The following is a 27,360-nucleotide window of genomic DNA, read 5'->3' as shown; positions in this document are numbered from 1 at the left end:
CATCATTACTAACTTCCTATCTACAATTTTCCTCCAAATCAGTCTGTTACTTGTCAAGACTCCAACATTATCAGATCTTATATTTCTATCGTCTAAGGCACTTTGTACCGTATCAATCCACCTATATCTTGGTCTTCCTCTGGGTCGTTTTCCTGCCAACCTGGCAGAGAACACTTGTTTTGCTAATCTTTCCTCTCCCATTCTATTTAAGTGACCATACCATCTGAGATTAGCTCTGCTAACGCATTCCTGGATGCTGACAATGTCAAGTTCTTTCCTAATATCCTCATTTTTCATATGATATTGCCATTGATGCCATCTGTTCACGCCTCTAATCTTTCTCAGGACTCTCATATCTGCGGTCTCTAGTCTTTGGTCAAGTGTTTTACTTCTGACCCAGCTCTCAGATCCATAAGTTAAAATTGGTTTGAACACAGTCTTGTATACAGCTAATTTAGTGTTCTGACTAATTTCTCTCTTATTCCATATGAATTTATTCAATTGACTTCCCACGATACCAGCTTTGCTGATTCTGTTGTCTATTGCTATATTTAGTTTACCATCTTCAGTAAAAATTGTGCCTAAGTAGCTGAAATGTTTTACTTGTTCCACAGGTTCTCCATTCACAACACAGTTGACATTTTCAATGATTCTGCCTATTTTCATTGTCTTTGTCTTTTTATTGCTGACCTTCATACCATATCTATTACAACAGCTATTCAATTTAGTCAGAGAATCTTGCAGACTTGTAGCGGATTTATTTAGAAGTATAACATCATCTGCATAAAGCAAAGAGCTGACATTAACATCTCCAATTTTGATATCAGGTTTAATACCACATTCCTTCATAATGTGATCCATATAGATAATGAATAACAGAGGGGATAATGTACATCCTTGTCTCACACCAGATTTAACATTAAACCATCTTCCTGTACTTCAATTCTAACTGCTGACTCACAATTCAAATAAAGACTAAGTATTGCTTGATATAATGCCCCATTGACACCATATAACTGCAGCGTATTGAATAGCTTCTCTCTTGACACCTTGTCATATGCCTTTTCCAAATCGACAAAACTTAAATACAGATCTTTGTTATATTCCCATGCTTTCTCGACTATTTGTCGTAAAGTGAAGATCTGATCCTGACAGCCTCTATTTGGCCTGAATCCAGCTTGTTCTTCCACAATTCTTCTCAACCGTTTCTCAAGTATACTTGCATAGATCTTGCCAGGAACACTCAGTACGGAAATACCTCTGTAATTCTCACATGCAGTTTTATTTCCCTTTTTATATATGGGTACTATGAGAGCTCTACTCCAATCATCGGGAATTCGTCCCTCTGTCCAGGCTTTCTGAACTATGCAGTGCAGCCACTGTAAGACTCTTATACCACCATACTTCAGCATTTCTGGTCGAATATCATCTACTCCTGCTGCCTTTCCACATTTCAAGCCTTTGATGGCTTTTTCTACTTCAAGTATGGATATGTATTCCTGACTGCATGCCTGGTCAGTGTTTTTTATCACTGTGCTGTCATCACTGCTTGTTTCATTTAGCAGTTTTTCAAAGTAATTACTCCATACTTCAAGGATATCTTTTTCTCCTGTTTTCATTTCACCTTTATCATCTCTAATTCCTTTTACAGCACTCTTTCCTCCATTCCTGAGCTTCTTCAACAACCTCCAGAATATTTTGCCACCTTCTTGATATTTATTTTCTATATTCTTGCCAAAGTCCTCCCATGACTTTTGTTTAGCTAGTTTTACACACTGTTTAGCTTTCTTACATTTGTCTCTGTATTCTGTAAGAGTAAAAGCTGACTTATTTGCCAGGAACTTTTGATATGCTTTCTTCTTTTCCTTCACTGCCTCTTTAACTTCCTGTGTCCACCAGGGAGTTCTGATTTTTTTATCCTTGCACACAACCTCACCACATGCCTCTCTGCCAGAATCAATCAATGTTTCCTTCAGAGTTTGCCACTGAATCTCCAAGGTTTGATTCCTGTTCTCAAACTCTTTCATTTTCTTTTCAATAATCTTTCTGTATTTTAGTCTACAGTTCATATCTGAGAGCTGCTCAACTTTTATTCGCTTTAAAACTTTCTTACATGTTATTCTTTTCAATATGAAATTCAATTTTATCCTGCTCAAGACTAAATAGTGATCACTTCCAATTTCAAATCCTCTGTACACTCTAGTGTCCTGCACCAGGGAGAAAACATCACTATCAACAATAACATAGTCAATGAGACTTTTCTTATTCCTAGCCTCTTCTCTCCATGTGAATTTGTGCACATTTTTATGTTGGAACATGGTGTTAGTAATAACCAGTCCATGTCCTGAGCAGAAATCCAACAGATATTTGCCATTATTATTAGCTTTGCTCTTTTCTCCAAATTTTCCCAAAATATTTTTGTATGTCTCACAATCATTTCCTACTCTACTATTTAGATTCCCAACAAGGACCAACTTTTCCTTTTTCATTGTGTCAGTTGCTTTTTCTAAAGCCTCAAAAAATTCCTCCACTTCTACCTTAGTAGAACCTTCTGTGGGACCATAGGCACAAATAAGTCTCATTGTCCAGTTCACCATTCTCATATTTGCCCACATTACTCTACTTGAGACTGACTGCCATTCAAGAAGATTAGCCTCGTATTTTGTGTTGAATACTATGGCTACTCCTTCTTTTCCTTGATTGTCATTGCCTGAATATAACATTTTATATTTATTGCTCAGAAAGATCTCACCAGTTTTGGTCTTTTTTGTTTCAGTCACCCCTATTATGTCGATCTGGTACTTATCTAATTCCTCAGCTAGCTCCATATCTTTGCCATTCAGGCTTCTTACGTTGATAGTACCAATCTTTAACTCTGGTGATGTTGAGTTGGGGTTTGTTTTCAGATTTGTTCCAGTAGCTGACTTTTCGCTGTTCGCCCTGGTTCCCTGGCGAAAACAACTGGGGCCTTGTTTAACCGGGCGATGCCCCAGCAGGCATGAAATTTTGTCATGTTGTACCATCATTTTTTATTTTGGTTTAACCAATAAGAATACAATTTGGTCGGCTAAATTCCAAATTGCCAGCCCATCCTCGTTCGTTCAGTATCAAAGTAGATACCCAACAGGGTGCACCACGAGAAGGTGAGGATTGGACATTAGGTCAGAAGCCCTGGTCGGTTCTCCACATTCCTTTAAAGGCTATGTGGAGGTCTCCTCTCAGTTATACAGCTTTGACCCTTAAGCACCCCGAAACTGAAACTAATAAAATACAAATGTAGAGAAACAACTGTAAAAAGATTAATAATTATAAATTGTGATTCTTTTTACGCTGTCATTAGCAAAGCTATGAATAGGATTGGATGTCAGAGAGAGAGAGAGAAGAGCATTGATGTATTGGTTGAAAAATCTGATGAAAGGAAACCATTCACCATTACCAACAATGAATGACTGCAGAAGAAGCTTATGATCTAATCACAAAGAGAAGAAAGAAGAGGAATGCCATAAGATGGTAGCTTGATAAGGTCATGATTTTCATCTATGTTCCTTTATAGAAATCCAGAAACTTAAATTTACTGGTTAATTTTCCAAATTCATTCATCATCCACTGCAGAATGGTGGGTGTTGTCAAAAGAGCATGATTGCACTGAACTTACTCCATCTTTTCTGAGGAGTCCAGTTTCTCTCAGATGAACTAAACAAAAATCTGCCATGAATGCTAATGGATGCAACTAGACTAGCATTTAATAGGTTCTTTGATAAATATCAGTGATCTCCTTGACCTCAGTCAGATATTTAATGAGCTATTGGAACTGATAGTATGAGTTCTTCACAAATTGAATAAATAGCTATAACACTAAACTTAGAGTATTTAAACACTGTCTTGTATACTCCAAGTTTAGTGTTATAAACTTTAACTTGTTTATAACACTAAACCCCAAGTTTAGTGTTATAAACTTATAGATCTGAAAGTTAAGTTAAAAATGAGAGTTAATCACCAACATCAAGCTCATCAAACTATTCTCACACTCTACTTCTACAGTTTCCAGGGATGACCTTGTTTCTACCCCCCACTCCATGAAAAATTTCTTCCACCTTAATCCTACATGTGTAGAGGCTCAGCCCCACTCAAACCTTCTATCTGGCTAAGATATGTAGATTGTGGGCTCTCTTGATAAGAGTTTTAATAATGCCATATTGTTGAGAGGGGTGGTGGTGGGAGAGTTTGTGAATGTATCTGCCTGTGTGTGTGGGTTTTCTGTATTCGGTGAAGGTAAGTGTATCATTAGGCAGGCATGTGACTAAGGTGTCTAGGAAGAGTAAACAACTGTTCTTTTCCTTTTCCATAGTGAACTGGATTCTTGGATGTAGACTATTGAGATGACTGAGGAAGGAGTCTAACGTGTCTGGGCCATGAGGCCAAATAGAGAACACATCATTGTAAGATGTAAGACTTGTGTTCCTCTAGACGGATGGATGAACACAAGTCTTACATCTTCAAACACAACTATGGCCATTCAGGCTTGGCTGACCATGTTTTGGTCAGCCACCTCCTATTCATGGCGCTTTGCAAATTGCATTCCCCTCCAGTCTGTTTTCATGTTCCTCATTCCAAAGACCATATATTACCTTAATCAACCTTAACCACAGGGTATCATGGAAGAAAACCACCATGCTCCACCACAGCAAATTCAAGAAAGTGAGACTTTTCTTAGAAGCAGCAGCAGCTCTCAAAAACCAACCAAATCTCAATAAATATGGTTGCATTAAGCTTCCGAAGATTTGGGAAACACTCATCACCAGAGTTCCCACCTTACATTCCAGGCCACCTACTACTGCCCTTAGAGGGCGCTCTACCTAGATAGGACTTTAGTGTCACCTATGTGGTTGAGCTTAGTATTGTTTGTTATTTGTGTATATGTTTCATTAATTGTTTTTGTAATCCCCACAGATGTCTTAGTGACTAGGACGAAATATAGGAAGTATTAAATTCTATTTTAATTCTTTTTGAGTGTTGTAAAAAAAATCCATTAAGCCTCCAACATGACACCTTAATCCTGTTAACCTCCTATTAACTTATATGTCTACTATCTACCTCCTATTCATGGCGCTTTGCGAATTGCATTCCCCTCCAGTCTGTTTTCATGTTCCTCATTCCAAAGACCATATATTACCTTAATCAACCTTTTCTGGATCCTTGATAATAATCATCTCCAGGAAAACAACGTGATCAAATCTGTGCATAGTGATCCATATTACACCTCATCAAGACTTTATACAATGGAACCATAACATTTATTTCTGTATGTGAAGGACCTCTTTGTTCTCATAATCTTGATGTGAGGACTTCAAGATGCATAGTCTGACCCCTAAATTTCATGCCCTGTTCACGACCACCACTCCCAGATCTCTCATTTCCTCTTCCTCCTTGGGAATTTTCCCATCAGTTGCTTACCTTACATCTTTTCCTTTGCCTGACCGATTTCAAAACCATACACTTTGCAACATTGAACTAGTTCTATTCACTCACATTTACCCACTCATACAATTTATGATCCTCCTGTAAGGTACAGTATCTGCAAACAATTGCATATCTCTAGTTAAGCTTATTCCAGTATCATTAACATACAAGATAAACAATGATGGTCCAAAACAGACACTTCTAGCACATTACTAGTGACTTTATTCTTTTGGAACACTGCATCTAACTGCCAATCATTTATCCAACTACGCAACACCACTAATATGAATTCCGAATCAGTAGCAGAATCATTAACAATGAAGATACTAGAAATGTGGTATCATTTCTAGTATCTGAAAGAAAAAAAAAAGAGTAATACTATGCTAGGCAGATTGATGCTTGGTCTCGGAAAAACTGAAAGGTATGATCCCACAGCATCAAAAAATTGAAAAAATAGATTAATTTGGAAGAAATTTATCACAGGATTCTAGTGATAATATAACTTAATCTTGGCTTATTATTACAGTATCCCTCCCTGCAAGATATATATCAGAAAATGATGAGTGTTGATATAAATTCACTTGCTAAGAAATTATATTCTCTTAATCCAAGTATAAGCAAAGTTTGTGTGTGAAGTATCTGCATGACTAGGCTACTTATATATAGATGCTAACGACTTCACATCAATTGCCTTTTAGCATTGGCTTCTGAAAGGAAGTGGTTTTGCATTATGGGATACTAAGGCAATTAATGTGAGGTCATTAGCCTCTATATATAAGTAGCCTAGTTGTGAAGAAACTTCACATGCAAACTTTGCTCACACTTGGATAAAAGATTAAGCAAGAATAAATTATTCTTGCTAAGAAATTGTATACCTTGTATACTATGTCTGATCCAGAATGTTGATATATTTTGACTTTGCAAATGATCCACTTAAAACTGTCAAGAATAGTTTGACATAGTTTTGTAATAATCATGAATACCAAATATTAATAGAATCCTTAATTTGGATTCATGGAATAATTTGCTTACCAATAGATGGAAAACAATTCATAGGTATGTACCTCTTTTTGCATTTAGATAAAGACTTGTGTACCATCTGTTTTTAATTAGAAAAATAATGAAAAAAAAAGTATTAGTGAACCATTCAACACAATATGTTATCAGCTTATCAGTATATTTTGAAGAAGAAAAAATTTATTTTAGATGGACCAAATAAACGATGATGTTCAGCAGTGTCTCTTGAAAATAAAAGATTTAAAATTTGAAGATATTGCAGATTCACTAAAGCAGGACTTGAAGAAAAGAAAGTTGCTTCAAGAAATGTAAGTAATCATTCATCCCTTTGAAATTTGGTCATTTCATTCATGTAAACAAGTTAATTAAAAAAAAAAAAAGATTTAAAAGATTAAAATTCTTCTTTTGGCTGACTACTACTAACACAGCACACAATAATCTTATCAGGTTATCAATAATCTTAGTAATAAAAATGGCTGGAAGATGAAGCCATGCTCTGAAAACTAATATAATTTTCTCGTGCTGCTTCAGAAGTTTAGTAAGTGAATTAATGAGGATAATGGTCTTGCACGAAGTGACAAAAATCATGTACCTAAAATTTTTCTGCCACACTTTCACAAACATCTATTCCATTATGAATTCACATCCCAACTTCACAAAAAAATGGAATCATTTTCTCTCAGCCATATCTGACATTTGTCTTGTAAATCACCAGTATCATGAATGAAACTTAGCTGAAATAAAATCCATTACATTTCTTCCCTCTCACTTCTACTATTTTTACAAATCCATTTTATATTAATCATATAAAATCCTCTCACTAACTTAAACAGCTTTGTCATGTCACCTCTTTTTCTCCTATCCAGTGACTGTAATTTACATTTCTTTAATCTTTCCATAACCAACATTCCAGAGTCTTGATATTGTCTTAGTTATTCATCTTTGGATTGTCTCCAATGTGTTCAGCTCACATTGAAAACTAATGACCAAATCTGAGCAATATAGTCTGGTTGTGGTCTGACTAGTGCTTTATAGTGGCACAACCATCTCCTTATATATATGATGCAATATGGTGCACGGTCTTTGCAACACTTGTAGTATGCCTTCTAAATTTCAGTGTACTGTCAACTATCACCCCCCCCCCCACCTCAGATCTCATCCATTTCCTGCAGCACAATTCGTCAGTATCTCAGCACTCCCAAATGCAATACTTATTAAACACATGTTAATATTGAAACTACATCCCCACTCATTTGTCCAAGCTAAAAGTCTATTTAACACGTTCGCTGCCACGCTACTTTGGCATGGTCTCTTCCCCTACGCCGAGCTGTTTTACTTCTTCAAGGTCAGTACGATAATCTCGTTACCGGAGGCAAACGACCTACGAGTATACTCGTAGTTGGCTTGTACAGAGCATATACGGTCTATGAGAATACACAGTTTTGAAGCTAGCCCCACAAGCCAAGCATTTTCACTTCTTCAAGGTCACTACAATAATCTCGTTCCCGGCGGTAAGCGTCCTACGAGTATACTCGTAGCTGGCTTGTGAAGCAGGATTACCCACTACGAGTATACTCGTAGTTGGCAGCGAACGTGTTAAATCTTCCTAAATTGCTCCTTACAGTTCTCCTTAACTTTGCATCATCAGCAAACAGTTGAAGATTATTAGCCATTCCACATGACATATCATTAAAAAAGTAAGTTAATACTTTGCCTTTTAAAGTATCATGCTTGGTTTCCAAAATAGCATTATACCAAGCAAAATTAAATAAATAAAAATGAAACTTTTTAGCCAAATGCCTACACAAGGGGATTTAAAGAATCCATCCCACCTTTTGGGTTATTCCTAAGATATATTCGTTTTCATAAAATTTAATCGAATTGTCTGTTTTTACAGGATCTATCCTGAAAGCCAATCCAGGGCCTCATATGTCACATCATGGATGTCTTGGAGGTTACCATGAAATTGGTACCTTGGACAGTCATTCACAATATTAGTGATCGTCTAGACCAGAGTTTCTCAAACTTTTTCTGCAACAGAACACTTCACAATACTGAAATTTTCATGGAACACCTTGGTTATTTCGTAATGTATTAATAAATAATTAATTGGTAATTTAAATTATTAATATTATTAATTAATAATTGATAATTAATTAAACCATTATTAAATTAATTTGTGCTGATTTTCATTGTCATCCTGTTCTGATCACCAAAAATTTATATCATAAATACTGACGAGTGAATGCAGACTTTTTCTCCTGTGTGCTGGTAGTTTTCCCCTCCTTTTGTACATCCTAGAGATCTTTGTAGGCTTGAGGTGGATGACTTACTATCTGTTCATCACAAACACCTTCAATAAGAGATTTCTTAATACCAAAATTAAACAAAGTGCCTTGTCTCTTATTCATATTAGAATTTAAATCTGTATTCCTATTACTTTTTAAAAAATCACGGTACTCCGGTTTCAGAACAAGCACTTACACACTGCAATACGAACTTGTGAAGAAAGTATTCAGTATTAATAGATTTGAGAACCGGATACAGACTACCTTGATCTTCAATTTCAGTGGAAAAATTTTCTTTATACTTCCTTGCTGCTTGGTTACTGACATTTGCGACACAGATATTATTTCGTTCAGTTTTTAGAACACGCCATTGTTGTAATCGGCTTTCAGGCAATTTTTATGATCAGTCATAAACGGCGGTATTCTCTTTCCCGATTGTTGAAAGATTTCGATGTGTGGAAATTAACGATAATTCATGAATATTTCCATATTTAAAAATATGCCGCTTGGTCACTGACATTTGCTACACAGATGTCATTTCCTTCAGTTTTGAGAATGGAGGATACGCCTGTTGTTATAATCCACTTGCAGGCAATTTCTATGACTCGGTCTGAGCTTTTCGACATATTCACGAATATTATTCTCATCAGAATATTTCCACTATAACATATTTATTCATGAACATTGCTTAGAAAACTAAAATGACAAATTCCAGAACTTCTCGTTGAACACCTATTCACCTTCCGTGGAACACGGTTTGAGAAACCCTTGTCTAGACTATGGAGAAACAGTCAGAATACAGGTGGTGTGACAGTTTCCATTTGTGTAGTAGGTAGTCACATCTGACCTGGTTAGTTCTGATCCTGTTTACAGATGACCAAATCTTCCTAGGAAGAGCAAAACTAGACTGTGGAGCATAGGGATCTTCAACTGGGAAACCATTTCTTGGGAGATTGTTCGACCAGTGTTCTCTCCACGAGTAAGATGTTGATGGTAAGGCATCTGAAGAGAGTTCATCCATGGACCAGAAAGGGTTTCTTGATTTTAGGCAAAGACTAGGTGGATTTTTGAGAGTCTGGTGCAGGGGTAGGAGTGGGTTGCTCACTACTTTATTAAATTCTTTAATTGAGGCATGTCTTCTCTGTATATTTGGTGGAGCAATGTTGGATAGGACAGCAGGGGAGAAGGGTACTTCTCATTGTCCCACTAATTGTGTACATGGTAAAGTTTATCTGGGTATCTATGATGTTAGTGTGTGCACTTCTTTCCCAGATGGGACACATTATTCTGCTCCAGAGAATGTGAGGGCTAGTGCAGATGACCTTAGGACTTCTGCCCCACAAACCTAGGTTGTCCCAGCAAACCTTGAAATGATATTATTTCTTGTTTTAATTTTGTTGAACAGAAGTGTGCCTTTTATAAGTTAGGCTTCTGTCCAGGCTCACTCACTTATAACATGAGCCTCCTCCTAGCTTTAGGAGGAGGCTCATGTTCTCCCATCTTGCTGCAGAAAGAGAGGTTGAGGTGTCAATTTGCCTCTGCATTGTTTAGGGTGAAATGCTTCTTCCTTTTCCCCTCTTTTACCTTTGCAATGTCAAGGGTTTTCTATTCATTTAACCTCAACCATACACAAACATAAGGTGATTAGTCCTATGCCTCTTGGTATATCTTTTGTCTGTAGAAGCGTTGAGTTCTCAAGGCCAGTTTGCCTGCTTGCAGGATGAAAAATCTCAGATAAACTGGGGAGAAAAAACCTGCAGTCCATGCCCAAGACCAGCTAACTTGGCTATGTCTGAGAATCTGTGCTCTGTGTTAGTCTCCTCACGTCAGTGACAGGAATTGAACTCAGGACACTTCGCAACCATATGGTTGCGAAGCGCATAGCCACTCAGCTAACCATGTAGACTCACTCCATGTTCACTCATTTATAATATTGCCTAGTTTTAGGAGGAGACTGATATTCTACCATCTTGCTGCAGAAAGAGTTTGAGGTATCGATTTGACTCTGCATTGTTTAAGTGGAATGCTAAAGAAAGTTTTTGTTGGATTTGGCTTTAGGTACCACTGCTTGAAGTACTGTTTCAAGATGTTTAGGTCTGTGTTCTAGGTTGTTTCCAGGATGGCACAGGAGGTAGACTGGTGTAAGATTGCTAGGTCATCAGCATACATGTATTTGCTTCAGATGGTTTGTGATATGTCAGACATGTAGATGTTGAAGAGTAAAGGAGACTAACACAGAGCCCTGTGGCAACCTACATCCAGCCCAGACTCAAGGACCATCATAGAGGAATCTGGGCGTGCTCCTTTTTCCACCAATATAGACTCGGATCTTTCTGTTAGAGAGAATGGATTTGAAGAGCTGGAAAGTTTTTGAACCTTATAATATTGCCTAGTTTAGGTACCTAGTTCTGGATGAAAGAGGAGGCCCTTCATCCAGACTGTCATAAATTGATGTTAGGTCAGTGAAAGTGACTCCAGATTTAAGTTTCTTCTGGAAGCTTGTTTCAATCTGTGTTGTCAGGCCAAGGACCTGGTCACAGCAACTTCTTCCCAACCTGAAGCCTGTTTGTTCAATCAGGAGTGCTCTTTCATTGAGTGGTGAAATTCTTTTAAGGAGATATGTCATAGATGCATGACATTATTTGGATCTTTTGCTGTGCCCAAACCATGGTGAGCGTTATTTTGTCTTCGTGACATAGTTTTAGTAGTTCTCCAGTTGTTATAATTTTTGAGAACAGGATAGCCAGCCATGTTTGACCTTGTTGGCTGAGATGTTTGAGAAACTCAAGGAGAAGACCATCCACTTCTGCAGCTTTGCCATTCTTGGTGAGTTTATGTGGTACATGTTCAAATTTTCGAATTGCATGTAAAGGGGGTCACATGGTAGCACTCAACAGGATAAACTGTTGGCCGTTGGCAATAGGCTGTACTAAGTAAGTAAATTGTTTGAAGGAAGCTCTTTTTGTGAAGGAATAAATTTGCAAACCTGGATGTCTTGTAATGTCTCGAAGACATCATTTAGATCAGTGTTTCTCAACCTGCGGTCTGCAGGCAGACTTAAATTAATTAAATAAATATATATTTTTTAATTATCCAAACAAATTAAAATTTAATAAGTGAAAATTATTGAAATGAAATGGAGACTTTAAAAAAAAACAACAAATAGCATCAGAATGTTCAAAGGCGGAAGCAATAAAACTATGTTGTTGTTCACCTCACCCCTCTTTTATTATTCTTCATTCTTCCACTAAATTTTTAGCTGCAGAATGGTGAATAATAAGAGAGGGGTGAGGTGAGCAGCAATATAGTTTCATTGCTTCCACCTTCCCTATCTGTTTTGTCAGATTTGAAGTGAACATGTGTTATCCACATTTCAATCAACTGCTTGTTGTTTATTGATTTTTATTACTGAAGGTTTTCCTCCTAAATGATACGTGGACAAATCGTGTTGTGAGTTAACCCCAGTATTTATATATTTTTCGGAAACGTTTTTTAATAATGGAAAAGTGGCTTAGAACTAGGACTTTGAAAAGAAGAGAAATGAAACAGGTGATGCTAACCCTAATTGTGATACATGTGTTGTAACGGCGAGTAAATCTGATACTATTAAAAGGAAACAAGCAGTTCAAAGAAAAAATACAGTAGAAAATATAATGGTTCATATTCAAAAATTAAGTGTATATTGAATACCACATTATTTCTTAGCCGAATAAGAAACTCAAAGATAGGAAATCTAATCTAAGAGTTTCATGCCAAATACAGAAAACTATAAAGTTTGGCGAGTCCAAGCATAAGCCAACACCTGGTAGTACAATGCCAGGGCAACTCAATGTAAAGGTGGAGCAAGCTTTGATCACTGTCCTTAGTATTTACCCATAATGTAAAACAACAGCTCCTAGGAGATGTATTACTGTTCTACATTATGAGAGAAGGTCACTACCCAGACCGGTTTTGACCTTTTTTGAGGTCTCATCAGTGAGTAGGAGGTAAGATCGCTGATGAGACCTCAAAAAAGGTCGAAACTGGACTGGTTAGTGATCTTCTCTCATAATGTACAACAGTAATACATCTCCTAGGAGCTGTTGTTTAACATTATGGGTAAATACTAAGGACAGCGATCAAAGCTTGCTCCACCTTTACATTGAGTTGCCTTGGCATTGTACTACCAGGTGTTGGTTTATGCTTGGATTCGCCGAACTTTATAGTTTTCTGTATTCGGCATGAAACTCTTAGGTTAGATTTCCTATCTTTGAGTTCTTATTCGGCTAAGAAATAATGTGGCATTCAATATCCACTTAATTTTGAATATTTTACTTTGCCGAAGTGAAGCCTGTTGGCTCTATTTTCAGTAATAACAGTTCATATTTGGAATTTTGGTATGGAGATGAAAGTGAACAGAAACCTCAATGTGTTTTAAACGTGTGGACAGACTTATGTGTTCGTCGAACATGTTGTTTATTATTTTAACGGTATAATAGAACACAGAAACTAAGTAAATAATTAATTTATTAACTTGATGCTGATATTTCGCTGGTGTTATAACCAGCGTCTTCAGAGCACAAAAACACTGTTTGTCACAATACGTGGGACTAAAACAACATGGTGTACTTAAACAAAATTGTAGCAGCAACACAAAGACTAGAGTCCTGATTTTGGCACCCTCTATCTGGAAAGAAAAAAAAAAAAAAAAAAAAGCTATCATATATTACTAGAGTCCTAGAAAAGTGCTAGTTTTTTCTTAATATGACTGTCTCCCAGATCTTCGGCAAGTTAATACAGCCATATTTGTTGAGATTTGGAGTGTGTTTTAGGGCTTCTGTCGCCTCTAAGAACAATCTCTCTGATTTATATGGGTTTCTGTGTAGTACTTTTGTGTTTTTCCAGTTGATCCTGTGTGCAGGGGTATCCAGAGCATGGTCTGCTAGGCCCGACTTCCCATAATGATAATTCCGGACGTATCTTTTATGTTCGCTGATGCGGATGTTCACAGTTCTTCCTGTTTGACCGTAGTAGGCTGGATTGCATGAGCAGGGTACTTGGTAGACTCCTGGATGTGATAAAGCAGGAATGCTGTCCTTGGGTGAGCGGATGAGGCTAATTTGCTACATGGTCTGAATGTAGTGCGTAGTTTATGTTTATTGAGAATTCTTGCGATCTTTTCGGCACTCACCTTAAGCAAAGAAGCCACGACTGCTTTAAGTCGAGGGCACAACTTTGCCATAACTCCCAAGCAAGTTCCAAAAGCCAAAATAATGGCGTCCATCGAACGAGGAATATACAACCTGCCTCCAACAATAGCTAACAACATACGTTTAGATGTGGCCAACATCCTAATCAAGTCCAAGCCTCCCAAAAATAATATCCCACATAAGGAATTCATTGCTATAAAAGAGCTACACAACAACAGCCAGATTACCATAACAAAAGCAGACAAAGGAAATGCAACCGTGGTGATGGACACAACTGAATATGAAAACAAAATGCACATACTATTACAAGATCAGTCAACATACAAAATTATAGATCGCAATCCCACCAACACACAAAAGAATAAGGCACGAAAATTATTGAAAAAAGTCACTTCCTGACCCAAAGACACAGTTAACAAACTCAAACCCTTCCATGTTAAAACACCGAGGTTCTATGGAGCACTAAAAATTCACAAACAAGGCACACCCCTACGCCCAATTCTGGACAGTATAAATAGTCCCACATACAAACTGGCTAGACATTTAGCGAAGCTACTAGCCACTCTCACAAACAATTCTCCCTCCTTTGTCAAAAATTCAACACACCTAAAAAGCATCTTACAACACCTTACCCTAAAAAGCTCAGACTTAATAGTAAGCTTTGACATCACTTCACTATTCACAAATGTACCACTAATAGAAACCCTCAATCTACTGAAGTCACACTTCCCCCCCTGATATATTTGAACTATTCAAATTCACAATACATGCAGGATATTTCACATGGAAAGGGAAAATATACAAACAAATTGATGGGACAGCCATGGGCTCCCCCCTTCCCCCTCCCCTTAGCCAACTTTTACATAGAACACCTGGAAAAACAAGCAATCAATACAGCCACTCTCAAACCAACACTTTGGCTACGCTATGTTGATGATGTGCTTGCTATTTGGCCACCTGGCCCTGAGACATTGAAAACATTCTTAGCACATTTAAATAGCCAACATCCAAAAATCCACTTTACTATGGAACTGGAAGCCAACAACTGTCTGCCCTTCCTGGATACACTCATCACACGTCTCCCAGATGGTTCCTTATCATTTTCAATTTTTAGAAAACCCACACATACAGGCAGATACTTACACAAACAATCACACCATCATCCTTCTCAACAATATGGCATATTAAAAACGCTAACCCATAGAGCGAGAGCAATCTGTTCAAATGACAAGGCTCTGACTGCTGAACTGACTCACTTACGCCACACCTTCTTGGCCAACGGCTACAATCCACAAAAAATAAACAAAATACTGAACACTCCCAAGAAACCCCTCCCACCATCCACCACAGAGAACTACAACAAAACAGTCACCATCCCTTACATCAAAGGCACATCCGAAAAGATCGCAAGAATTCTCAATAAACATAAACTACGCACTACATTCAGACCATGTAGCAAATTAGCCACCCACATCCGCTCACCCAAGGACAGCATTCCTCCTTTATCACATCCAGGAGTCTATCAAGTACCCTGCTCATGCAATCAAGCCTACTACGGTCAAACAGGAAGCACTGTGAACATCCGCATCAGCGAACATAAAAGATACGTCCGGAATTATCATTATGGGAAGTCGGGCCTAGCAGACCATGCTCTGGATACCCCCTGCACACAGGATCGACTGGAAAAACACAAAAGTACTACACAAAAACCCGTATAAATCAAAGAGATTGTTCTTAGAGGCGACAGAAGCTCTAAAACACACTCCAAATCTCAACAAATATGGCTGTATTAACTTGCCGAAGATCTGGGAGACAGTCATATTAAGAAAAAACTAGCACTTTTCTAGGACTCTAGTAATATATGATAGCTGCTTTTTTTTTTTTCAGATAGATGGCGCCAAAATCAGGACTCTAGTCTTTGTGTTGCTGCTACAATTTTGTTTAAGTACACCATGTTGTTTTAGTTCCGCGTATTGTGACAAACAGTGTTTTTGTGCTTTGAGGATGCTGGTTATAACACCAGCGAAATATCAGCATCAAGCTAATAAATTAATTATTTACTTACTTTCTGTGTTCTATTATACCGTTAAAATAATAAACAACTCAATGTGTTTTGTGTTATAAAGTGTTGTCGAACGAGTGCATGAAACCTGTGAAACTCCGACATTTAGAATCTAAACATTGTGATGTGAAAAATAAACAAATTGAAAAAAAAAAAAGCAATTTCATCGACGCTTAACGACATTAAATCATGGGAAAGATGTAGTTTCGGCCATGGGTTCGATTAATAGCAAGGCACTGGAAGCATCTATCTCTTAAGTTTGCGCATAACGAAAACAAGGAAACCTCATTCTATCGGTGAAAAATTACTACTTCCAGCTATAAAAGATGTGTGAAACTATGTTTGACAACAAGTTACTACTAAAAGATGTTGATTTGACTCCTCTTTCAGTGACACTGTAGGTCACAGAATTAATGATAGGGCAGGTGACATAGAATATCAGTTAATCGAAAGAGTTAAGAAGAGCCTTTATAATGCGTTACAAATAGACGAGACTCCTATTGTTGCAGATGATGTGCAGTTAATATGCTACATAAGATATGCACATGATAACAACATTCAATATTCTGTCAATATTTTTTTTTTTTTTTTGGGGTGCTTAAGGGTCAAAGCTGTATAACTGAGAGGAGACCTCCACATAGCCTTTAAAGGAATGCGGAGAACCGACCAGGGCTTCTGACCTAATGTCCAATCCTCACCTTCTCGTGGTGCACCCTGTTGGGTATCTACTTTGATACTGAACGAACGAGGATGGGCTGGCAATTTGGGATTTAGCCGACCAAATTGTATTCTTATTGGTTAAACCAAAATAAAAAATGATGGTACAACATGACAAAATTTCATGCCGGCTGGGGCGTCGCCCGGTTAAACAAGGCCCCCGTTGTTTTCGCCAGGGAACCAGGGCGAACAGCGAAAAGTCAGCTACTGGATCAAATCTGAAAACAAACCCCAACTCAACATCACCAGAGTTAAAGATCGGTACTATCAACGTAAGAAGCCTGAATGGCAAAGAAATGGAGCTAGCTGAGGAATTAGATAAGTACCAGATCGACATAATAGGGGTGACTGAAACAAAAAAGACCAAAACTGGTGAGATCTTTCTGAGCAATAAATACAAAATGTTATATTCAGGCAATAACAATCAAGGAAAAGAAGGAGTAGCCATAGTATTCAACACAAAATACGAGGCTAATCTTCTTGAATGGCAGTCAGTCTCAAGTAGAGTAATGTGGGCAAATATGAGAATGGGGAACTGGACAATGAGACTTATTTGTGCCTATGGTCCCACAGAAGGTTCTACTAAGGTAGAAGTGGAGGAATTTTTTGAGGCTTTAGAAAAAGCAACTGACACAATGAAAAAGGAAAAGTTGGTCCTTGTTGGGGATCTAAATAGTAGAGTAGGAAATGATTGTGAGACATACAAAAATATTTTGGGAAAATTTGGAGAAAAGAGCAAAGCTAATAATAATGGCAAATATCTGTTGGATTTCTGCTCAGGACATGGACTGGTTATTACTAACACCATGTTCCAACATAAAAATGTGCACAAATTCACATGGAGAGAAGAGGCTAGGAATAAGAAAAGTCTCATTGACTATGTTATTGTTGATAGTGATGTTTTCTCCCTGGTGCAGGACACCAGAGTGTACAGAGGATTTGAAATTGGAAGTGATCACTATTTAGTCTTGAGCAGGATAAAATTGAATTTCATATTGAAAAGAATAACATGTAAGAAAGTTTTAAAGCGAATAAAAGTTGAGCAGCTCTCAGATGTAAACTGTAGACTAAAATACAGAAATATTATTGAAAAGAAAATGAAAGAGTTTGAGAACAGGAATCAAACCTTGGAGATTCAGTGGCAAACTCTGAAGGAAACATTGATTGATTCTGCCAGAGAGGCATGTGGTGAGGTTGTGTGCAAAGATAAAAAAAATCAGAACTCCCTGGTGGACACAGGAAGTTAAAGAGGCAGTGAAGGAAAAGAAGAAAGCATATCAAACGTTCCTGGCAAATAAGTCAGCTTTTACTCTTACAGAATACAGAGACAAATGTAAGAAAGCTAAACAGTGTGTAAAACTAGCTAAACAAAAGTCATGGGAGGACTTTGGCAAGAATATAGAAAATAAATATCAAGAAGGTGGCAAAATATTCTGGAGGTTGTTGAAGAAGCTTAGGAATGGAGGAAAGAGTGCTGTAAAAGGAATTAGAGATGATAAAGGTGAAATGAAAACAGGAGAAAAAGATATCCTTGAAGTATGGAGTAATTACTTTGAAAAACTGCTAAATGAAACAAGCAGTGATGACAGCACAGTGATAAAAAACACTGACCAGGCATGCAGTCAGGAATACATATCCATACTTGAAGTAGAAAAAGCCATCAGAGGCTTGAAATGTGGAAAGGCAGCAGGAGTAGATGATATTCGACCAGAAATGCTGAAGTATGGTGGTATAAGAGTCTTACAGTGGCTGCACTGCATAGTTCAGAAAGCCTGGACAGAGGGACGAATTCCCAATGATTGGAGTAGAGCTCTCATAGTACCCATATATAAAAAGGGAAATAAAACTGAATGTGAGAATTACAGAGGTATTTCCCTACTGAGTGTTCCTGGCAAGATCTATGCAAGTATACTTGAGAAACGGTTGAGAAGAATTGTGGAAGAAAAGCTTGGTGAAGAACAAGCTGGATTCAGGCCAAATAGAGGCTGTCAGGATCAGATCTTCACTTTACGACAAATAGTCGAGAAAGCATGGGAATATAACAAAGATCTGTATTTAAGTTTTGTCGATTTGGAAAAGGCATATGACAAGGTGCCAAGAGAGAAGCTATTCAATACCCTGCAGTTATATGGTGTCAATGGGGCATTATATCAAGCAATACTTAGTCTTTATTTGAGTTGTGATTCAGCAGTTAGAATTGAAGGAAGTACAGGAAGATGGTTTAATGTTAAATCTGGTGTGAGACAAGGATGTACATTATCCCCTCTGTTATTCATTATCTATATGGATCACATTATGAAGGAATGTGGTATTAAACCTGATATCAAAATTGGAGATGTTAATGTCAGCTCTTTGCTTTATGCGGATGATGTTATACTTCTAAATAAATGCGCTTCAAGTCTGCAAGATTCTCTGACTAAATTGAATAGCTGTTGTAATAGATATGGTATGAAGGTCAGCAATAAAAAGACAAAGACAATGAAAATAGGCAGAATCATTGAAAATGTCAACTGTGTTGTGAATGGAGAACCTGTGGAACAAGTAAAACATTTCAGCTACTTAGGCACAATTTTTACTGAAGATGGTAAACTAAATATAGAAATAGACAACAGAATCAGCAAAGCTGGTATGGTGGGAAGTCAATTGAATAAATTCATATGGAATAAGAAAGAAATTAGTCGGAACACTAAATTAGCTGTATACAAGACTGTGTTCAAACCAATTTTAACTTATGGATCTGAGAGCTGGGTCAGAAGTAAAACACTTGACCAAAGACTAGAGACCGCAGATATGAGAGTCCTGAGAAAGATTAGAGGCGTGAACAGATGGCATCAATGGCAATATCATATTAAAAATGAGGATATTAGGAAAGAACTTGACATTGTCAGCATCGAGGAATGCGTTAGCAGAGCTAATCTCAGATGGTATGGTCACTTAAATAGAATGGGAGAGGAAAGATTAGCAAAACAAGTGTTCTCTGCCAGGTTGGCAGGAAAACGACCCAGAGGAAGACCAAGATATAGGTGGATTGATACGGTACAAAGTGCCTTAGACGATAGAAATATAAGATCTGATAATGTTGGAGTCTTGACAAGTAACAGACTGATTTGGAGGAAAATTGTAGATAGGAAGTTAGTAATGATGTAATTTTTTCATGTAGTACTGTCATATCCTGTACACCCCTTGAGGGTACATGGCAGGAATTTGATGATGATGATGATGATATTCTGTTTTGTAGAACTTTGTCATCTCGAACAACTGGAGAAAAAATATTTCACACTCTCAATAATTGCATAATACACAAAGGGATCCATTGCGAAAAATGCATGGGCTTCTGTTTGGACGGAGCTCGCACCCTTACAGGCAGACATAGTGGGGTTGTTTCTATGTTCGAGAAAGTGGCTCCGGATATGAATCAGGTATATTGTTTCATACATAGGGAAAGGCTGGCCTCCAAAGGAATGCCACAAGAATTTAAACCTGTGCTATACAACTCTGTAAAGCTAGTTAATTTTATTAAGGCTCAACTGCTAAATAACAGGTTATTTTCAGTATTCTGCAATGAAATGGACAGTGAATATATACAACTATTGCTTCATCTGAAATTCGCTGGATTTCCAGGGGCAAAGTACTAACAAGCTTATTTCAATTAAGGCACAAAGTTTTTTTGTTTGTAAATTAACATAATTCTAACTTTGCATCACTCCTTGTTGATGAAGCATGGTCATCAACACTATCCTATCTTTCAGACATTTTTTTCAAAATTAAATGGACTAAATCTCTCCCTTCAGGTGAAATTCTTTAACTGTTCTTGATGTCTACGACAAAATAAAGGCATTCAAGAATTAAAAATGGTGTTGTGCATTAGTTATGTAAAAGACAGATAATTTGCACCTTTTCCAACAATGGAATCCTTTTTAGTGGAAAATGATCTTTTTGTTGATTCTGAGTTTCTGGAAAAGCGGTGTGACCGTCTCAAAACTCTGAAACGGAATTTTGAAACATATTTTCCGAATGACTTTTATAAGAAATTTCTGGGTTTGAGATCTATTTCAGACTTGCAGTCATGAGAACAACCTTCCATTATCGAAAAAAGAACAGTTAATCGAACTTTCAAGTGACAGTGAGCTTAAAATGTAATTCCGTGATCTTGGTTTGGCTTGATTCTGAATCTTGCTTTCAGTGAGAAGTGAATTTCCCGAATTATCTGAAGAAGCATTGAAAATCGTCATGTAGTTTTCTACAACCTATCTTTGTGAGAAAGGATTTTCATCACTCCTTCAAATACAAACAAAATACAGAAATCCTCTTAGTGTGTGTGCCGATCTTCGACTGAAGTTGACCAATATTGAGCGAGATATCCAGCAACTCTGCAAATGCCGATAAGCTGAACCATTTCATTAAAAGAAAGTAGTAACATAATTATATCATATTTATTTTGACTACAGTTTCCGATTATTCTCGTTACTGGTTTTGGAATTAATCCAATTACAAAATCAGGGATGAAACGAAAGTTACACAAAAGTGACGTCACTAGTGAGGCTTAGCTCTGCTGGCGAGGAAGATAGCTGCCCGCATTCTGTTTAGCGAAGTTCCGTATTTCGTATGGTCGCTTGCAGGAATATGCAGCCAAGCACACCGAATCCCTCACATGCAGACAACAGCATCCGTACGGTCATGGATTGTACAGAAACACACATCGCAATTATACACGTGGATGGCACTTTGCGACTGACAACGTCTGTTGGACTGTTTATAGATATCGGGAATGACCTCACATAACAGGATGTCTTAAATTGTTTTGCTGGTCATGGAAAACTCTTCAGGGAAATAAAGCTATTCGCATCGGCCGAGTGTATGTGTGTGGATTGGGGGGGAGGGGGGCATTAAGGGCTTTGGGATGCTGTGAGTGAAATTTTTTGGGTATATGCATTCCCATGCATATACCCAGAAAATTTTGGGTATATGGTTTGGACAGGACAAGGGATGTCATCCATGATAGAATCCATGGATGTCAAGTTCATATTCAGTATTATGATGAATGGAGTAAGATAAGAACGTTTTTCCCTCGTTTCACAGCACACTTAGCAAATGGAACAGTTTACATGTCGCAAGTCAAATCAGAGAATATGTGAAGGTAAAAGTTGTTGTAAGCTAGCTTCATGATTATGGGCAGATAAATGGGGATAACATATAAAATATAAAAGTTGCTGTGGATAGATGAATGGGAATTAAAGATAAACGTCGTTGTGTGCAGATGAATGAAGGTATCAGCAGGACGGCGATGATATTCCCCATTCATTTGCCTATAGTACTAATGGTGGTAAAAATGTTGTTGTGGGAGCGAGCTTATGAGTGTGGGTAGATGGATGGGAATAACATAAAATATAAGACATGCTGTAGGCAGATGAATGGGGGTTTCAGGGGGGATGGCACTGATATACCCATTCATTTACCCACAGCAAATCGGAAACTGATACCTTTATTTATTTAATAAAAATTAAAACTTTGTTCAGTGATGATACACTTTTAATTGTTTACTTCCAACTTAAATTATGTTTCCATATGTATTTGTAAATGTTTATGTATATGTAAAATGTTGTATATGTAATATGTAATGTTGTATGTAAATATGCAAATGTTATATGTATATGTAAATGTTGGTAATTCCCACATACATTTTAAAAACAGTTACATAACTTAGTAGTCCGTAGAATTGTTTTGGGCATTTTACTGGTCTTGATTTTACATGATTAAGAATTATTTGAAAGCTTTTGTTTCAAACCAATGAAATGCATTCCAGACGCTTGATAAGAGGTTGTCCTCACTCTACCACACAGCATGAAGACATTGTTTGGTTATAAAAGCAAAACATAATTGGCACAGGTCAGCTTGCAAGTCGGCTCCATTCAAGCACAGGTACATGGATATCTTGACAAATTGTGGCAAAATGTCTGTGACAAGGTCTATACAACCGAAGGTCTGTAGTCTATATCCCTTTATCCACAGCTCATCATAAAGCACATTTTCAGTGGTGTTGTATCCATAACTGTTGAACAAGACACCAATGGACTAATGTACTCTTTGGAGATTAGAGTTGTTTTAGTCTTTCCTCTGATTCTAGATGATGATCTGGCATGAAAGTGGTACTGCTTACCATCGTGAGAATGTTCTTGAAAGGGATAGATAGATAGGGCAGTGCTGGGGGTCATGGTGTGAGGAGGCATTATGCTTAATGGGCACACTGAGCTACAAGTGCTGGATATAGGAACTATGACTTGTGATAATATTGCAACGAAGTTCTTCACCGTCATGTTTGATAGTTTTGTGGTGCTGTAGGCAACCAATTCATTTTTATGGATGAGTGCCACACCATATCGTATACAAGCAGTGAAGATACTTCTGGAGACTGAGGATATTAATCAAATTGAGTGGCCAGCACACTCCCCAGATCTCAACCCCATAGAACACATTTGGGATGCAGTAGGGAAACATGTTGCCTCTTGAAATTTCCTCCCAGAAAACAAACAAGGCCTTGTCCTTGCTCTGAAGGAGGAATGGACCAGTTTGCCTCGAGAACTCCTGAATCACTTCATCCTGAGCATGTTAGGACGTTGTGAGAGCTGCATTGCAGTTCAGGGGCAGACATATTCCATACTGATATCATTCTTCATAGTTTTCTGTAAGCAGTGTATATTAATTCTTTAACTACACTACATCCTTAAGAAAGTTGTAGCTTTTGCCAAAAACGTATTGTAATTTAATTTGTATGAAATTTGTAACACATTTTTGTGTAATATAATTTATTAGTTTTTGACAATAAATTTATGTACACAATTTGGCTGTAGTCATGCATTTTTTTTTTTTTTTTCATATGCATGTAAAAATATAGTTCATTCTTATCTTTTGGACACCAGTGTATGATAAATTGCAAGAACAAGGAACCTTGTAAACACCTGAAATAGAGAGGGGAGAAAGTGGATCATTTGGAGAAGGATAGCCAACTTTTGAAAGCAGTGCAGAGATTATATTTCTTTAAAGTTCTGGCTATTTTTTTTCTGAAATGCTCTGAATACAGGGAATAGTAATGTCTTTACTGTAGTCTTTATGTTGAGAGGAATATGAGGAGGTGGAACAAACGGATAATTTCTAGATTTGAAACCATTGGTCAGGAAGGTTTGACAAATCAAGGCAAGTTCCACTGTAAGGGAAGCTTGGGTAGAACAGAGGTTGGAGGCTCTGTTGACAAGGGTTTTGATAACACCATATTGTTGAGAAGTGGGAAAGTTTACGTGTCTCCCTTGTGTGTGGGGGGGGAGGGATGGGTTTCTGTAAACTGAGAGAAAGAAAGGGTGCCATTGGGCAGATGTGTGATTAGAATATTTAAAATTGCAAGCTGTTTTTATTTTCTTTTTCAATAGTGAACTGGATTCTAGGGTGCTGGCTGTTGAGGTGGAGAAGAAAAGAGTCTAATGTGTCTGAGCCATGTTGCTGTTGTGTCCCTACCTACGATTATTAAACTTTCCTTTATCCTTTCAAGTGAATCTCTACTTATCTTTATTCAAAACTTAACTATGTACGAGATAGTACAAAATTCAAATATTTAAGCTTTTTCTCCCCTTAGTGTCCTTAATATTTATATTATACTGCACCTTTCAGGACATTTAGTTTAAGATATATAATTCGAAAACAAGGAGCAATTACAAAAATTTGTCCGAGTGTGAAGCTATAATGTAGTCGTGACTCTTTATCTCATAACTTAACACGTTAATTTCCTGCGTGATTAGGTTCGTACGTTTTTTCAAGTGGTGCATTAGGCAGCAATTTCAGACAACTGTATTATCAGTGAACCAAAGTTTATTTAAAATCTTAAACATGGTACAATTCAATTTCTATTATATAAAACACAATTCAATACTAAGAATAAAATTACACAAGCAAAATACAAGTATTAGGGCAAAATCCTATATGGGAATTTGCAATCATGCCATCATAACAGATTTTTATGCCTATAAATATACACATATAATTCTGGAACAAATTAACACTTTACTTAACCTTATACTAGTCAGAATGCTCTATATTGCTATAATACCATGGACATTTATATTTATATTCAGTTTACCTTATCTAACTTACAAAACAATATAGGTTAAACTATCCTTTCGCTATGCCCATACATACATTTGACCTTTAAGACACTCTCGTATGAAATACCATGCGCATGCATAAATCTCTAGCACATGAATGCTTATCGAATAATACAAACTAGTTTACTTTCACTCTACTCTGACGTGTACTAAAGTCCTAGTTTATCTTCAACTGTCCAGTAATTAACAACGATTACAACTATATGCGATTTCAATTGATACAAGCTTTTACAGTACCTTTCTAGGGCGAACCCTGGTTTTCACGATCTATACCTTTTGCTTGAAACTAAGGACACACATAGAATCTTCTATTTTATCACTATGGAACTCATCACATGGGCACGGACTTCTGTATGGATTTTCTTTCCCTCGTTATGAGTACTGGATGATGAAATACATAGACAATTTCTTCCTTCTTGTAACTATATGGCATTCCTCGTCTCTTGCAATAGGAATATGGAATCGAATTCCTACACACTTTGTTTCCTTGTTGTATCGGACAGAGATAACTCCTACTCCGTCACTCAGGAAAACCACGTGTTACCTATACAAAAATTTCATGAAGAAACTCTGAGGAAAAACAACCTTGTGTGTGGGGGGGATTTTTCCTAACCCTTTTATCTCCATGGCCCCTATCGGCACCTTCTTCAATTTCTTTTCTTCTCCCCTACTGGAGTCTATCTCACTCACCAATTAAAGTGCCGTTTTTCTGGCCAAAACATACTATGGTTCGCTTGCACGCGATTCTCACGTGACGACGTCTCGCTTCGAGAATTGACCTTGAGCAATCGTCATTTGTTTTAAGCTAGCCTCTATACTAAATTAATCCCCTTTTTAGAATTTACTCGCATATTTTAATCTCCTTTTTTCATGTGTTAAACTAGCCTCTCATACAAATTCTCATCACTAATCTTCTTTGTCTTACTTAACCTATTTTTTTCATATCTTTTTTGTAATAAGATTCCCTTTTTTATTATTTAGTTAAACAATTTCTGCTATAATTATTTTACATGGATGCAAGCATATCTGTCTTTAAATATTTTGTATTAGCTACTTACATAGGGTTTTATATTTTTATTTTCATGTTACACCATGATAACTGAAATTTTTACATTCTTGGTTATCAGGGTGTAACATTGCCAAATAGAGAGCATTATCAGTATATCTCCAAATATCAGTATATCAATGAAATATCAGTATTGATATATTGATAAATATCAATATCAACATATCAAATATTTTTGCTATTTGGCCTAGACACATTGTTTTAATAAATTTAAATGACCATAATTCAAAAAAATACACCTAGAAAAATAAAGTCTTCCCATCCTAGATGCACTAGTGACATGACTACCAAACTTTGTTATCCTTCTATGTATGGCAATTTCAAAACACTCTATTTCAATTTCAAAACACAGAGCTATGACTGTTTGTTCGAATGTTATACCTCTCAAAACTGAAATTGGGAAACTTTGTAGTGCTTTTTTTTTTAATTTTTTTTTTATCAGATGCCTAAACCCTTTATAAAATAAACAAAATACTGCATCTTCCCCATGATTCTTCCTACAACCAACAGACAAGATCACAATAGACTATTCCCATCCTTTATGTTAAAGGTATATCCAAAAGAATGGAGAGATAAAGTTCTTCCTGTGCCTACAGTTTGGTCTATGTTGGATACACTGATAGATCTGATAACATCCACCTTTCAGAACACAAAAACCATATCTGCAATCAACTGAGTGGTAAGTCAGCACACTGGCAGACGATGTTTGGGATGTTCCTTTACACAGGATTAAATGGAAGAAGATAACTGTGTTACACTGAAGTCAATACATGTCTAACCCTTCCCTGTGAGGCACCTGTTCATGGTGGAGGGGACCTTTTGGTGATGGTACTAGGCCTTTTAATTCTTATTCTTTTTCTAGGCTTTTTCCTTTCTTCCCATATTCTTTGCTCTACTTCTCCAGAGTATATTTTTACTACGCTATATTCCAGACACATCCTCACTAGGATCCAGCACTTCGTTGCTGTGTGGGACACAGCAATGAAGCAGCCATTTCCTGAAACCATTGAAAAATCAACTGAAAACAAAATAAAGAAACAAAAAAAAAACATCAAAGGTAGCAATAAATGTAGATCTGTTAGCTGAAGAATATCCATTTGGGGAAATGTCACCCTTCTTCATCCAGAAGGGGTTGGAAGGGCTGGTAGGATATCCAAAATCAGTCCAGAATCTACATTCAGGGGAGATTCATATCGAAACAGTTGCGACACAATCTGAAAAACTATTTTATGCAACATCTATTAGCTGGATAGCAGTTACTGTCATGCCCCATAAAACTTAAAACTGTTCTAGATCCATAATGTCACAGTGGGATCTCCTCTACCTTCATGACAAAGAGATCTGCTCTGAAATAAAAGACCCAAGGAGTGAGAGCATTGAAGAGAATACTCATTACTTGGTTCCCACCAGC

At 37.2% G+C, this 27,360-nt stretch overlaps 1 protein-coding gene across 1 annotated transcript in view; it reads left to right on the top strand.

The window, feature by feature from the left end:
• Nucleotides 1–27,360, top strand: part of alpha-PheRS (phenylalanine--tRNA ligase alpha subunit) — a 274,725-nt gene that overhangs the window by 68,450 nt on the left and 178,915 nt on the right. The window contains exon 4 of the mRNA XM_090414434.1: nucleotides 6,667–6,785. Within this exon, the coding sequence (XP_090270560.1) occupies nucleotides 6,667–6,785 (119 nt within the window). The remainder of the gene's footprint in view (nucleotides 1–6,666; nucleotides 6,786–27,360) is intronic.

The sequence above is a fragment of the Typopeltis vanoorti genome, chromosome 25 (genome assembly GCF_054136105.1).
Source record: "Typopeltis vanoorti isolate ZY-2024b chromosome 25, IOZ_Tvanoo_1.0, whole genome shotgun sequence".
Classification (NCBI taxonomy): Eukaryota; Metazoa; Arthropoda; class Arachnida; order Uropygi; family Thelyphonidae; genus Typopeltis; species Typopeltis vanoorti.
The sequence above is the reverse complement of the archived record's forward strand: the minus strand, read 5'-3'. Positions and strand labels throughout refer to the sequence as shown.